At 40.4% G+C, this 16,916-nt stretch overlaps 1 protein-coding gene across 2 annotated transcripts in view; it reads left to right on the top strand.

The window, feature by feature from the left end:
* Nucleotides 1–16,916, top strand: part of LOC126187587 (band 3 anion transport protein) — a 588,329-nt gene that overhangs the window by 418,861 nt on the left and 152,552 nt on the right. For both annotated transcript variants that reach the window (XM_049928766.1, XM_049928767.1), the window contains one exon: nucleotides 5,690–5,867. In XM_049928766.1, coding sequence (XP_049784723.1) covers nucleotides 5,690–5,867 — 178 coding nt within the window. The remainder of the gene's footprint in view (nucleotides 1–5,689; nucleotides 5,868–16,916) is intronic.

A 16,916-nucleotide genomic window follows, 5' to 3' on the forward strand; every position in this document is an offset into this window, starting at 1 on the left:
CTGGTCAAACATTTTCTGGAAGTCCTGTCCTTTGAGCGATGCTTCTTGAATCCTCTCTAGAGTGTTGAACTGATGGCCTTTCAACTTGAGTTTCAGTTTTGGGAATAGCCCAAAGTTGCAAGGTGCCAAATCTGGCAAGTACGGTGGGTGGGGTACAACAGCCATGTTGTTTTTTGTCGAAAAGGTCCTGGTGAGCAAGGACATGTGACAGGGCGTGATGTCGTGATGCAGCAGCCAGTTCCCTTGACGCCAAGGTTCGGGCCGTTGTCACTGCACATTTTCACAGAGCCGTCACAAAACGTCACAGCAGTATGCAGAATTCACTGTTTGGTTGGGTGGGACAAATTCTTTGTGCACAATTCCCTTGGTATCAAAGAAAACGATGATCATGCTCTTCACTTTGCTCTTCACCTGTCTCGCTTTTTTGGGTCTTGGAGAGCCCAGGCTCCTCCACTGGGAAATTTGTTACTTTGTCTCTGGGTCATAACTATAAATCCAGCTCTCGTTGCCAATGATAACCTCTGACAAGAAGGTTGGATCATCAGATGTGGTTTGACGAAGGTCCGTGCACACTTCAACATGTTGTGCCCTCTGATCAGCAGTCAAGATCCTTGGCACAAATTTTGCAGCAACACGATGCATGCCCAATTCATCAGTCAGCATTCATTGGCATGTTCCATAACCAATACCCACTTTATCCACAAGATCTTGAATGGTTCGACGTCAATCCACACGAACCAACTGTTGAAATTTGGGAACAATGTCTGGCGTTGTGCGACTAATGGGCCTTCCAGTGTGAGCATCATCTTCGACCTCTGTATGGTCAGCCCTGAACTGAGCATGCCACTCAAGCACATGCGTGCGGCTCATGCTCTGTCCCCCAAACACTTGTTGAATCATTGCAAGGGTCTCTGTAGCACTTTTCCTGAGATTTGCACAGAATTTGATACACACGCGCTGTTCTGTTCGCGGATCCGTCGTAAAATCACCACACACCAAACACAGAGTATTACAGAAATCACTGTGGACATGCAACATGTCCTCCCAGCTGAATGCCACTCCACACACTGACTCATCAGATGTGCAGCTCTCACCACCTAGCGGTGCAAAGATCTACTACTCCTACTTTCCAGATGGCAGCACTAGTCCTGAAAATTTTGGATTCCAACTCGTATGTCATTAGTGGAAGGTTGGAAGAGGCTTGTATTCAGCTGTCACTAGCAAATGGCCAATGATACGACATAGATGATATGATAATGATGGTCATTAAGATCTGAAACCTCCTTCTAGTGTGGATTGGTAGCAATGCTGGAGCTCATACTCATCTGGCAAAGTGTATCACAGTAGATTATACAGTTAGTGTCATGACGAATCTATATTATGGTTAAGTGCTTATTTGATATATCCTCACATTTATGTTTCCTGTGCTCATTGGCATTGTTCTGAGGAATGAACACTTGTGTTAGAACCAGAGATCAGGGTTGTTGTTGTTGTTGTTGTTGTTATTGTTGTTGGCTGTGTTTAGTGAATAAATTCTAGTTTTATTCATCTAGGGTCTTGGATTCAACTACATAACAACTCCTGCAGCCAGATTTGTAACTACTTTGCAGACATTTTAACAGATAGAATGAGTGATTAACAATGTTCTTCCAGTTGTTGCACCAAGTTGCTGTTTTCATTTTATACACAGTATTTTGATGACCGAGCCAGCCATGTTCCTCAGTTTTGCTGTTATATATACTCACTGCCCGTACTCCAACTAGAATGTACAAGTGACAACAAAACTTACAGCTTCTCAAGACAGTGGCTGTATCTCTCATTGAAATATTGTGCATAAAATGAAAACAGAAACTCAACAGAGCTCCTGGAAGCATACTATTAATCAGTCGTGCTGTGAAAACCTGAGACTGGGAGATGTTTTCACAAAAATGGAAGTAATTTTAGTATGTCTATAGAAATACAATAAGATTATTAATGTTCACACTATATTTCAGTTAATCGGCAGACTGCAAGAGTTGTAACTTCAGACATTTATTAGACAATGCAATTATCTATGAAGAAATCTTGCCAATTTATTTTTCAAATATTACCTAATTTTGCCAAGATGTCACCCTGGTGCATGAAGCTTTGTTTGCAAAGAAACTGAAAAATGTATATTTGACAAAACATAAAAAATGATGAAGCCCTTGTCTACAAATTTAAAGTTTTATGACTGAGGTCACTCATATAACACAGATGTCTAGAAGTAACAATGTGATTGCACATAAAATAGAAAAATCACAGTATCAGTGAGGAATTAAGCTATGGTAGATATGTCTCATTGCTGGGACATTTGGAATTCTGATTTAATATTGCTTAAGTGTGTGAAATTCATTTCAAGTGAGTCAAAAAGGGGACAGTGACCATACACAAACAGAATTAGTGCAGGCTAATTTGAGTCATAAAACAGTGCCACAGAAATGATCAAACATCTGAACTGACAGACATTGAAGAAAGGTGTCTACAATCTCTCAACATGCTTCTTGGAAGGTTTCAATAAAATGTTTTCATGGTGCAGTTTAAAAAACTTTCTTCAATCTCCTCAGTAAAGTAAACCTCTTTTGGCATTATGAAGATAAGATCACACAAACAACAGCTCAGGCAGCAACATTAAGATGTGCTTTCATCCCACACTTTATCAGTCACTGGCAAGCACTCAATCTTAATATATGATTATAAAAAAGTACCTTCTACACACAAACCTTTGACTTGTGGAGGGTAGATGCAAGTAACAAATGTGGGACAATAGCTGTCTTGATGTATGATGAAGTGCAAGTGGAAGACCCAAACAAACAATTGATGTGCTTCACACTATTAACATGTAACCATCATTTAATATGAACATTGAAGTTATGTGTTAAAGCTCATGCATGAGGGAATTACAATCATTTTGAAAATCATTTATTTCCTTTCAGAATTGTTGTGACTGTGCTGGAGAATAAATGACTTTCCAACCAATAATTTCAACAATAATGGCTGTCTCCAGTATGACTGAAATGCCTTTCTTTACTAAAAGGAGTTATAATCCTTTAAGAGACAAAAAATAGTGCAATTGTTTTTTATAGTCTGCTTAATATATGTATAGCATTTAAATAGTGTCTTTAATGGGTAGTATAATACCAATGAGAATAGATCACTACACTAACTAAAAGAGATGCTGACCAATGGACATGTGTGTAGAAAACACACACACATACACACTCACTCACTCACACATCTGCATGTCTAATGGGAAACAGCTCTTATTTTTGATGGGTAACGTTCTGTCCTCATATATATATATATATATATATATATATATATATATATATATACCTAAAAACAAAGATGATGTGACTTACCAAATGAAAGTGCTGGCAGGTCGACAGACACACAAACGAACACAAACATACACACAAAATCCAAGCTTTCGCAACAAACTGTTGCCTCATCAGGAAAGAGGGAAGGAGAGGGAAAGACGAAAGGATGTGGGTTTTAAGGGAGAGGGTAAGGAGTCATTCCAGTCCCGGGAGCGGAAAGACTTACCTTAGGGGGAAAAAAGGACGGGTATACACTCGCACACACACACATATCCATCCACACATATACAGACACAAGCAGACATATATATATATATATATATATATATATATATATATATATATATATATATATATATATATATATATATATATAATAGAGGGAAACATTCCACGTGGGAAAAATATATTTAAAAAGAAAGATGATGAGACTTACCCAACAAAAGCGCTGGCAGGTCGATAGACACACAAATAAACACAAACTCTTTGCCTTTACAAATGTCTGCTTGTGTCTGTGTATGTGTGGATGGATATGTGTGTGTGTGCGAGTGTAAACCTGTCCTTTTTTCCCCCTAAGGTAAGTCTTTCCGCTCCCGGGATTGGAATGACTCCTTACCCTCTCCCTTAAAACCCAATCCTTTTGTCTTTCCTTCTCCTTCCCTCTTTCCTGACGAGGCAACCGTTGGTTGCGAAAGCTAGAGTTTTGTGTGTATGTTTGTGTTTATTTGTGTGTCTATCGACCTGCCAGCACTTTTGTTGGGTAAGTCTCATCATCTTTCTTTTTAAATATATATATATATATATATATATATATATATATGGTTATAATAGAAGGAAACATTCCACGAAGGAAAATATATCTAAAAACAAAGTAGATGTGACTTACCAAATGAAAGTGCTGGCAGGTCGACAGACACACATACGAACACAAACATACACACAAAATTCAAGCTTTCGCAACACACTGTTGCCTCAGGTAAGTCTTTCCGCTCCCGGGACTGGAATGACTCCTTACCCTCTCCCTTAAAACCCACATCCTTTCGTCTTTCTCTCTCCTTCCCTCTTTCCTGATGAGGCAACAGTTTGTTGCGAAAGCTTGAATTTTGTGTGTATGTTTGTGTTCGTATGTGTGTCTGTCGACCTGCCAGCACTTTCATTTGGTAAGTCACATCTACTTTGTTTTTAGATATATATATATATATATATATATACTTAAAAACAAAGATGATGTGACTTACCAAATGAAAGTGCTGGCAGGTCGACAGACACACAAACGAACACAAACATACACACAAAATTCAAGCTTTCGCAACAAACTGTTGCCTCATCAGGAAAGAGGGAAGGAGAGGGAAAGACGAAAGGATGTGGGTTTTAAGGGAGAGGGTAAGGAGTCATTCCAGTCCCGGGAGCGGAAAGACTTACCTTAGGGGGAAAAAAGGACGGGTATACACTCGCACACACACACATATCCATCCACACATATACAGACACAAGCAGACATATTTAAAGACAAAGAGTTTGGGCAGAGATGTCAGTCGAGGCAGAAGTGCAGAGGCAAAGATGTTGTTGAATGACAGGTGAGGTATGAGTGGCGGCAACTTGAAATTAGCGGAGATTGAGGCCTGGTGGATAACGGGAAGAGAGGATATATTGAAGAGCAAGTTCCCATCTCCGGAGTTCGGATAGGTTGGTGTTAGTAGGAAGTATCCAGATAACCCGGACGGTGTAACACTGCGCCAAGATGTGCTGGTCGTGCACCAAGGCATGTTTAGCCACAGGGTGATCCTCATTACCAACAAACACTGTCTGCCTGTGTCCATTCATGCGAATGGACAGTTTGTTGCTGGTCATTCCCACATAGAAAGCTTCACAGTGTAGGCAGGTCAGTTGGTAGATCACATGGGTGCTTTCACACGTGGCTCTGCCTTTGATTGTGTACACCTTCCGGGTTACAGGACTGGAGTAGGTGGTGGTGGGAGGGTGCATGGGACAGGTTTTACACCGGGGGCGGTTACAAGGGTAGGAGCCAGAGGGTAGGGAAGGTGGTTTGGGGATTTCATAGGGATGAACTAAGAGGTTACGAAGGTTAGGTGGACGGCGGAAAGACACTCTTGGTGGAGTGGGGAGGATTTCATGAAGGATGGATCTCATTTCAGGGCAGGATTTGAGGAAGTCACTTTATATATATATATATATATTAATTACATTTTATCCTGGATATTTATGGATAGTTAAAACATATGTAATATAAGCCTGAATATTGAAGCTTTTGGTTATAAATTGTCACTGTGACAGCAACACCAAATTAATAAAACATTTTGTTGGTAAAGTTCTCTATTTGATACTTCTAGGTTTTTGTTCAACTGGATGAATTGTATGGAGAAGGAGAAGACAGGGAATGGAAAGAAACTGCCCGCTGGATCAAATATGAAGAAGATGTAGAAGAAGGGGCGGATCGTTGGGGTAGACCTCATGTTGCTTCATTAAGTTTTCATTCTCTTCTGAATCTCAGGAGATGCCTGGAAACAGGTGAGAGGACTGTGCCTGACGTAATATGTGAATTATTCATGATTTCAAAGAAAAACAATATGTTACAATCAGTTCTCCTGTTAAGGTAATTTTCATTTACATAATAGCAAGTGATATTAAATATTTTTTTATTGTTTCTGTATACTTCAGGATTAAAGGAGACCACTCACTGGAAAGCAGAGGTGTTTAGTCATCAATAGGCACACAAAAAAGAAGGAAAACATGTTAGCATTTGGACTCCTCCTTTGTCAAGATACAGTGCACAAACACACCCACACACTCACTAACTTGCATACATCTGCGTATGCCCCTACATGTTACCAGTGTTCTGTAAAAACTTTCCTATGACATTTTTAATGTTTGTCTGATGGGAGAGGAACAGGAGTACCAAGGTAGTCATTTCGTGAAACTCATATCCTTCCCTGTTTCACATGTGGTTGACATAATATGCAGGTATAAAGCCTATTGTTGTATGAGGCTCCTTGTGAGAAGTTCCTGAGCATCCAGATGAATAAAAAACTCAGAGAGCACCAGCTTGTGGCTAAGTTAACCAGAAAGCTCACTTCTGTCTGTTTTGTGCTCAAAAATCTTTGTCACTGTGTTGACATGCAAACTAGATTCCTCGTATACTGTGCACACTTTCACGCAGTTCTGTCCTGTGGTGTAATCTTCTGGAGCATTGTAGCTAAAGTGAAACAAGCGTTTATTCTGCAGAAGTGTGCAATAAGTATATTATATAAAACTGATAACCAAACATCATGCTGAAGCTTCTTGATGGACCAAGGATTCTTACATTTATGTGCCAGAACATGTACTCACTAATGGTATTTTTGGTTAATAACAAGAGTGAATTTAAGATGAATTCAGCAATTCAGAACTACAGCACCAGAAGGAGAAATAATTGCTTCCCTATGTAGGATTAAGAATGGAGTTTTTATTCTGGTGCAAACCTCTATAACTGGTTGCTACAGAAGGCAGAAAACTGAACATCATCAAATATTTAAAAACATCTGCATCTATACTGTGCAAACCACTGTGAAGTGCATGGAAGAGGGTATGTCCCATTGTATCAGTTATTAAGGTTTCTTCCTGTTCCATTCACATATTGAGCATGGAAAGAATGATTGTTTAAATTCCTCTTTGTGTGCAATAGTTAGCCTAATATTGTCCTCATGATCCCTATGGGATCAATATGTAAGGGGTTGTAAAATATTCTGGAGCCATCATTTACGGCTGATGCATGAAACTTTGCAAGCAGCCTTGCTCTGGTTAGTTTATGTCTGTCTTCAAGAATCTGACAGCTCAGTTTCTTCAGCATCTGTGTCACACTCTCCCACAGGGCAAACAAACATGTAATAATAATAATGGCATGTGACGAGGGCCTCCCGTCGGGTAGACCGGGTGAAATTCTTTTGATTTGATGCCACTTCGGTGACTTGTGCATTGAAGGGGATGAAATGATGATGATTAGGACAACACAACACCCAGTCCCTGAGTGGAGAAAATCTCTGACCCAGCCGGGAATCAAACCCGGGCCCTTAGGATTGACAGTGTGTCACGCTGGCCATTTTTTTTTTTTTTTAGGGCCTCCCATCTCCCCTTCTAGCCCTTCTATTCGCTCTCCTTCGTGCGCCTTCTTCGGCGAGCTCCAGTGCCCCACTTTTTTTTAAAATGGGTTATGAAACTGAATTGCATCTTGAAGACAATGGTAGAAAATTGTAATCCGAATATATTACCGTGAAAATAACTTTCTCTATAGTACTGTTGACTGCATTAACGGATTGCAAAATATTCTTTCATTAGAATTTAAACAAAAATGAGAGAGAAGCAAAAGTAAAAATTAAGAGAGGAAATTAAACTTCTTCAGTGATACATGTCTTATGCATTAGAATAGTTTTTCCCTACTATTCTTGTGCTGTGGCATGACTCCTGTTACTTTTTGGGAAAACATGCTTTTTCGGGGTTCTGTTGAGGCCTTCACGGCTACTGTATCAGCCCCGGGGCACATGAAGTCCCCACCATACTGCACCCTCAACGGCAATCCCCTACTTTGGCAGTCTGTCTTGTTCCGTTGATTTCATATTATTTAGGTATTAACCGATGCCTTGTTTCTGAAACAAAACTTGCATCATACTATATATTTATTTGTCCTCTTATTTTTGTCTGTTAAAATGCATGTCAAGTAGCTTAATTCTATATAAAAATCCTTAATATAAATTTAATATAAATTTATGTTGTGAACATCTACTGGTGGCTGCATGCTTCCTGGTTTAAGAAGGTCAAATAGAGCAGCAGTTATGCTGTTCGGCTGTGTCTCTATAAGTTTTAGTGTTCTTTTAATGAAGAGGGCAGTGTTTTCCTTCCGAAGGTCTGTCAGCCCTAGGCCTCCGTTTTTTGGTTTCAATGTAGTCGTTCCTACTGCTACTCTAAAAATATTGCCTTTTCATACGTATCGACAGATTGTGCTCCTTATAGATTTATCTATGTCTGGAGGTGTTGGTAAAATCTGAGCGACATATGCAGCTTTCGAAAGAACTGCACAGTTTATTAGTTTAATTCTTTGATTAATATTTCAGTCTCTCGTTTCATGCAGTATTAAGCTGCCTCTGATTTTCCCTATCACCTGTTTCCAATTAGCAGCCATTGTTCTTAATGGGAAACTGTAAAAAGTCATGCCCAAAGCAATGTGACGGTCCACCCTGTTTGCCCACGGTAGCTGCACATTCTCAAGACCCTGTAAATTTAAAAAGGAACTTTTCATTTCATTTATCCTCGCACCAGTTACCCTGCTATAAAGCAATAACTTGTCCGTTAGCTGGGCACACTCATCATCGCTCCTTACTAGAACCCCCACATTGTCAGCGCATGCATTTGTAACTGTCTTCAGCCCAGCTATTGTTATGCCTTCTAAGGTTGTGTTCAAAAGCCGTAAAAGGGGTTCCAGAGAAACCGCATAAAACAACATGGACAGCGGACTTCCCTGAGGAACTCCACTAGATATCAATACTTCATTAGTATATTGTCCATTGATCGAGATTTTTGTTCATATGCCTCTGACGATGTTCATTAACACTTAGGCGCCGACGCCCATAAAAATACGAGCGTGCACGACCTGCCCAAAAGTCCGGCGCCCGTAATTTTACGGGCGCGTGTTCTCGTTCTTCCCCTTCTTTCCTTTGTGTGTTCTTATGGCTCCCGCTTGTCTGGGAGGCGCTGCATGGACTGTAGTTTGAGTATTGGTCACTAGATAGTGCAGGCATGCTGTGGAAGGGTGTGCTTCCCTTTTTATTTGTCGGGTTTTGTGAGCAGCGATTTTTTCCCGCGCAGTGTCAGTAGCGTCGACACGGCGAAGCGTGGCTTGACGGACGAAGAAATTGCTCGCGAGTTATATCGTGATTTAGAAGAAATTGACGTTGATTTGTCAGAGGAAGATATTGTAGATGACTCTGATGATGATGATGTGGACTATGTTCAAGAAAAAGATTCTGGCAGTTCCGGTAAAGAATTCTGATAACAAAACATCTATAATTTTTGTTCAGATTTTCACTGAAAAAACTCTCAGTACATAATTATGATTTTATTTGCAAATACTAATCTTCTGATAGACTCAGAAGAGGAGAGCAGGTGTCCAAGCACTTCAGCAGCAAGTAATCCCATCGATATTGTGCCTGAAGAAAGAGTGAGACTAACAGCGAGGGGGAAGTCGAGACATGTGCGCCAAACCGATTCTGAGGAAGGTTGGACGACTACTGATCGTGCACCAGATATCGATCTATTCTCAGGACAGTTTGGAATATGCAATGTTGTCAGTTTAGACCAGAACAGTGCACCTCTAGAATTTTTTTTCATATTTCCTGACAGACAATATGATGAAACACATAAAGGAACAAACTAATCTGTATGCTCAACAATGCATCAGGGATTATGAAGCACAAATTCCCTTTCACCCACCTGCTCATTATCAAAGTGGAAAGGAGTTACACTTATGAAAATAAGGAAGTTTCTGGCAAAGTGTGGCGAAAAGACACAAGCTATCAGTGTAGTGAATGTAAAGTAGCATTGTGCAAAATGCCGTGCTTCAAAATTTACCACACAAAGAGCAAAATTGCATCCTAAAATAGTTACAGGAGGTTACTGTAGATAAGACATACTGTATCCATCATAATTACAATTTTTGTGTAAAATAAAAAAAATTTCCTTCTAGAAAAAACAGTGAATATACCATTGACCAATTTTTCCTTTTTTCAAAAACAATGTTATAAAAATAACGCTTGTCAAAAGTATGTATTAATTCAAGAGAAAGGTATTATATATGGTTTTAAACAAGAAAGTCTAGGTTTTTCATTAAGAGTAATTTTATTGCTATAACTGAAACCCTTCATGAGTTGTAGTAGTTTAAAATATGTTAAAATCAGCCAGTCTTTATGGTAGACACCTGCGTGCAATGGCTCAGAACCCAAAGTGTGAAAACCGCTAAGTTGCCATAATTGAAACCTATGTGTTTCAAGGTTCTGAACAAATATCCATAGTTGACTCTGTCAAACGCTTTAGCAAAATCAATGAAGGTAATGCCCCCATTCGCTGACGATGATGAGAAAACAGAAATAATGTCTCGATATTCACATACAGTGGTACGTCGAGGGAGACACGTCTGGTGGCATCCAATGAATTTTTCTAAAATCGGTCTCATTCGTTCTTTAATTACATGTGCAACTACCTTGTAATCTGAGTTCATTAGACTGCTCGGCCTCATTTTAGTAATATCTTTCGTGTCCATACTCCTTCCCTTTGGAAGCAGTACCATTACACATTCTTTGAAAGCAGCAGGAATTACCTCTCCCCTCAAGACGTCATTAACTACTTCCATGAATTGGGAACCTATTAGGTGCCAAAAGGTCCTATAAAACTCCACAGGCAGTCCCTCTGGGCCAGGAGACTTCCGTGAAGGTGAAGACTTGAGTATATCAAAAACCTCGTCATTCGTAATTTTTGATGTTAAACTTCTGTTCTCCTCCTCTGTAACAACTTCCTCTATTCCGAAGTTCTGTAAAACCTCTTGTACCGAGTTGTCGTCAGTAGCATTTCCAGAATATAATTGCTGAAAAAATCTGTGTGCTTCATTTAAGATATCCCTTTGTTCTGTCAGGACTCTGTTATCTTCTGTTCTGAGGCTGGCAATAAAATTTCTTCTTCTGTTTTTTGTGTTTTGTATCAGGTGTTTTCTTCCTCTCGATCCCTTCTTTAGCAAGGGTGGCTGGTCCACATGCGTTTTCTGGAGCCACATTCAACACCTCTTTGTACCCTGAAACATACAATTCTTTGACATTAACTTCCTGCAGGAAGGCTATATCTGTATCTGACTGATACAGTAAGTCCTTCAGTGCAGCTACCTTTGCTTGACTCTGAATTTTGTTTATGTTTAGGGTGGTCACGTTATATGTATGTTCCACTGTGAGACTCTACAAGACAGTAAATAGAGGACATGTTATTGGAGCCGCGTACAATAACTTCTGTTTGGATATATATAGTGTTATTTTATTTTACTTTTATTCAATTGACGGTTTCCCTTCATTTTTCTTTTTTTCTTTCTTCTTAGAGTTCAGTGTGACAATTTTTAATAAAAAAAATTCTTCCTCAAAAGCCCCTTCCGCCCCCATTGCATCGGTCTGATCCTCCTTTTCGTCCTCGCAGTTAAATCATGGTGTGGCGATGTCGTGTCCCTGTCCTTGTCCAAGTCGGGTTTCATTGTGCATATCTGATGTATTGTCATGCAAGGGTTCAAATGTTCTGTGTGGCGTTTCAGCCCGTTCTTGTCTCTTGTTCCAATCTGAACACTCGCCGACCGCTTCCTTTTGTGTATCTTTGTCCTTCTTTTCGGTCTCCTGTATCTTCCTCAGCCGCTCTCTTAAAGGAGGGGCCAATTTCTCTGCAGCTTGATGTGCTCTTCGTCTCTTTTTATTTTTTGATGATTTTGGTGAAATCAGTGAAACCTTTGGTGAACTTCCTGGCGACTCCATGGAAGGTTGAGGAGAAGTCACCTGTCCCGCCTTCGTAGCGGAAGATTTTTGAGCTCCGTTAATTTCGGAGCCGGCCATTGCTACTGTTTCTACTACACGTGAGATGGGTGGCGTCATTGGTTCGTCTTCTTGCGCCCCCCCCCCCCCTTTTCCTTTGACATTTCCTAAACCTGTCTGTGGTGGCTTGTCATCTGTGTGGTTGTCATCTGTGTGGTTGTCAGTTATTTGTTGCATCACTTCCTCTTTATGTCCATCCACTGTAGTTCCCTCTGGAATGTTGGCCCTTTCATGTCTAACTACCGTTTCGTACCCTACCACGTCTACATCAGGTATTATCGATGAAGCTTGTCGCTTGGTGGAAGAGTTATCAGACTCAGAGGGCAAGCGTGGTGACGTCATTACTGGCCAGATTCTGATTGTCATCATTAGTCAACTCCGCGATGCTTCCCGTTTCCGTGCGTGCATTGGAAGGTCCCACCTGCTCGGCCATATTCTGTTGATAGGGGGCCCGGCTAGCTGCCGCGGCAGCATACGTCACTTGCATGCTAACAGCTTGTCCCGGGACAGCCGCCTCGTTAGTCGGTAACTGAGGAACATGCCTTCTACTGTACTCACTTCTGACGTGCCCTGTGGTGTTACATAACGCACAAGTCCGTGGCTGCCCATCATAAATTATGAGAGCATGATGGCCACAGATATTCAAGTAAGAAGGGATATGTCGTAAGAGCTCAATCTTAATCTGTCTAACTCCATTCAAAACCGGAAACATATATTGCTCCAATCATTTTTCTGCAATATTAGATATAACCCTACCATAGGGCTGAAGAGCAGCATTGATTGTTCCGGCAGTGACCTCTAACGGCAGTTCGAAAACTCTCACTGTTTGAATGCCTAGTCCAGCATGGGAAACAAGAACGTTACTAACGGTTCTGTCTGCATGATTAAATTTCATTTTGCTACCACACTTGTCAACTATCGTGGAGCACAAATTAGAGGAAATCAATTTCAAAAAGACAGAATTGTAAACAAAAGAAAGATGAACACCAATAATTTCGTCTCCTGTGATCTTAACTGTTACTGAAAGCTACTCTTTGATCTTAAAACCTTTGGTCTTTTACAGGTCCAATCAAAAGTGAATCTAACCGTATCTCTTCTTTCACAGTTAATTTTGTTCATTTTGTCATTTTAAATCACTGAAAGGTGCAAGGTAAACAAAGCGCTCTACTGACCTTCGTAACAGCCACACAGCCGCTGTTTACGCCAGCCCTCCTAGCGCTGCCACCACATGTCCGTCCGGCTCGGTGGCTGAGCAGCGAATTGACCACTCAGCTACTGGGGGCGCACAAACAAACATATGATTTCATATTGCCCTTCTCTGTACACATTCAATATCTCCTGTTAGCCGTGTTTGGTATGGGTTCCACACACTTGAGCAATATCCTAGAATGGCTTGCAAGAGTGATTCTTTAAGCAATCTCCTTTGTAGACTGATTGGACTTCTCCAGTATTCTAACAGTAAAAAGTGGCATGTGACGAGGGCCTCCTGTCGGGTAGACCACCCGCCTGGTGCAAGTCTTTCGATTTGACGCCACTTCAGTGACTTGCATGTCGATGGGGATGAAATGATGATGATTCGGACAACACAACATCCAGTCCCTGAGTGGAGAAAATCTCCGACCCAGTCAGGAATCGAACCCGGGCCCTTAGGATTGACAGTCTGTCACACTGACCACTCAGCTACTGGGGACAGACAAACAAACGTAATTTCATACTGCCCTTCTCTGTACACATTCAATATCTCCTGTTAGTTGTGTTTGGTATGGGTTTCACACACTTGAGCAATATTCTAGTATGGCTTGCAAGAGTGATTTTTTAAGCAATCTCCTTTGTAGACTGATTGGACTTCTCCAATATTCTACCAGTAAACTCAAGTCTGCCGCCTGCTTTACCTACACTGATATTAGAGTCACAGGATACTCTGCATTTTAATTGTTGGCAGTGGACAGTTTTACATTTCTGAGCACTTTAAGTAAGTTGCCAATCTTTGCACTACTTTGAAATCTTATCAAGATCTGATTGAATATTTATGCAGCTTCTTTCAGACAGAATGTCATTATAGATAACTGCATCATTTGCAAGAAGTCTGAGGTTACTATTAATAATGTCTGCATTATACATCATGAACAACAGTATCTTCAACACACTTCCCTGGGGCACACCTGACGTTATTTCTACAGCTGTCAATGACTTTCTGTACAAAATAACATTCTGCATAATCCCTACCAAAAAATCCTCAATCCAGTGACAAATTTCACTTGATATCTTACATGATTGTACTTTCGATAACATGCATAGGTGTGGTACTGACTCAAATGCTGTTTGGACTGACTGCCTTGATCCAGAGCTTTCGGTATAGAATCCCAGCAGGTCGTGATGCTTTGTTCAATTTTGAAGATTTCAGCTGTTTTTTGACAACACTAACACATATTTCACTCATATTTTCAGTGGTAAAAGGATTGAATTGAGACAATTCTCTTGGGTCCCTTTGTAAAGGAACATTTGAAAGTAGAGTTCAGAATTCCAGCTTTTGATTTACTACTCTCAATTTCAGTTACTGTCTCGTTCTCGAGTGACTGGACACTAATTTTGCTACCTGAATTTCTTTGAAATGTATTCGCAATTGCTAATATGGACCACCAGCAGCTGCATAATGAAAGGACAGCAATGAAAATTTGTGCTGGACCGGGACTCAAACCAGAATTTCTTGCTTATTGTGTGTGGTCGCCTTACCATTAGGCTATCCGAGCACTACTCACAAACAGACCCAAACTTCCATATATTGTCAACCCTTTGTCTACAACCTGTACTCATACATTGGGTTTTGTGAAAGTTTTTTTGACAACATTTTGCTCTGATAGTTATTGAAGGCTTAACGCATTGCTCCCTTGACAGTTAGATGCATTTCATTCATTATCTCTCTCTCTTTAGCCCTATGCTTTGTTTTATACCTGTTATACAGTAGTCTCTGTTTCTTTAGAAGTTTCTTTACAGTGACTGTATACCGTAGATGGTCCCTTCCATTATGAACTGTTCTACTGGGTACATATTATCCAGTGCATGGTCAACTATTCTTTTAAACTTGAGCTATAGGTCCTCTATATGCTCCTGTCCCATGCTGAAAATTTCTAGTTCCTCATTGGGATATGACTCCACTGCTTTTTTATCTAGTTTATTTATCTTTCTGCTTGTTTTAGTTGTGCTTTGTAATTTTGTAATGAGATTTGCCACAACTGTGTTACGATCACTGACACTAGTTTTGACGTAGACATCCTCAAATAGTTCAGGTCTATTTGTTGCTATTGGATTTAATATATTTCTATCATCAGTGGGGTCCTGAACTACCTGTTGTAGGTAGCTTTCAGAGAGTGGAGTGGAGTGAAGTGGAGATTACGAGGAAGGATTGAATTGTTTGGGGGAAGAGACCAAACAGCGAGGTCATCGGTTTCATCGGATTAGGGAAGGATGGGGAAGGAAGTTGGCCGTGCCCTTTCAAAGGAACCATCCCAGCATTTGCCTGGAGCAATTTAGGGAAATCACGGAAAACCTAAATGAGGATGCCTGGACGCGGGATTGAACCGTCGTCCTCCTGAATACGAGTCCAGTGTGCTACCACTGCGCCACCTCACTCGGTATTTTTCAGAGAAGTTACGTAAATGCTGTGCTTGAAGTTCTGAGAACAGCAGCAGCTAAATGATATAGAAAGAGGAAGTGTTGTTTTCCCCCCCTCCAAAGAAGCTGTTTTTCTTCAAACATATTTAAGGTAATCTAGAAGTAGTTACCATAATTATCAGTTTTAGCAGATTACCGCTTGTGATAATTTGTTATTAGTATACTTCACAGAAGTAGCCAGCAGTGGTTGCTTCTGCCTGTTAATGTATAACTTATTTTAGCATCTCATAATAATGTAGCTAATCCCCAGAATGATTTATTTAAACTTACACTGGTGAAAGGAGCCTACAAAAATACATAACTTGACTTGTTGCATGTTACTGAATCCTCCTTTCTTTGTTGCAATTTGTGAGGCACAGTGTGTAAATGAATTAATGAATTTATAAGTACAAAAAATATATACAGTGCTTTACTTAAGAATCAGATCACCTCCTTCCATAAATATGATTGGTAAAGAAGGAACTTAGATAAATGGAAATCATGTAAGGTACAAAAGAAGAGAATAATTTACTTCAAATCATTTGTATGAGGTCTGCTCAAAAAATTCTAGAATATTCATAATTTTGCACCAATGGTATGTTGGAGCGAATTGCAGTTGGCATCCTGCTCACATCTGTGTTTTATGTGTAACTGCTGGAAGTTTTGTTGTATGTCTGTTAGTTATTGTTCAGTGCTGTATTGAGTAGAACATAGTGTCACATAGTTTGCGAATTTTGTGACAGCAGTGTTAGAGGAGCTAAGCACTTGCATTACATTTTGCATGAAACTCAAGAAAATCTTTATAGAGACACACCGAATGATCCAAGAAGCCTATGGAGATGAGTGCTTAAGCTGTACTTGCTATTATGAATAGTTCACACTGTTTAAAAATGACAGGACAGAAGATAAAGATTACCCTCATTCAGGACCTACCGACACCTACCGACAATGCTCATGTCTGGAATGTCAACGAAATTGTGCATGCAATTGAAGACTGACCGACATGCCATGAAATCCTGACACAGCATTTATAATGCATTGTGTTTGCTGCCAAGTTTGGCCCACGGCTCATGAGTCAAGACCAGAAAGACCTTGGCCACACAATCTGTGAGCTTCTGGATCGCATAAATGAGATTGGGATGTTCCTTAAGAGAATCATGCCTGGTGATGACACATGGGTCTATGGTTATGATGTTGAGACCATGGTTCTGTCTTCACAATGGGTTGGGAAAGGAGATAAAAGACAGACAGTGCTTCGCGTGATCCAGCAAGAGGCATACAAGACTGCTTCTGGAAATGGAAATAGCATTGGGAGCAGTGTATC

This window comes from Schistocerca cancellata, chromosome 5, assembly GCF_023864275.1.
Source record: "Schistocerca cancellata isolate TAMUIC-IGC-003103 chromosome 5, iqSchCanc2.1, whole genome shotgun sequence".
Taxonomy (NCBI): Eukaryota; Metazoa; Arthropoda; class Insecta; order Orthoptera; family Acrididae; genus Schistocerca; species Schistocerca cancellata.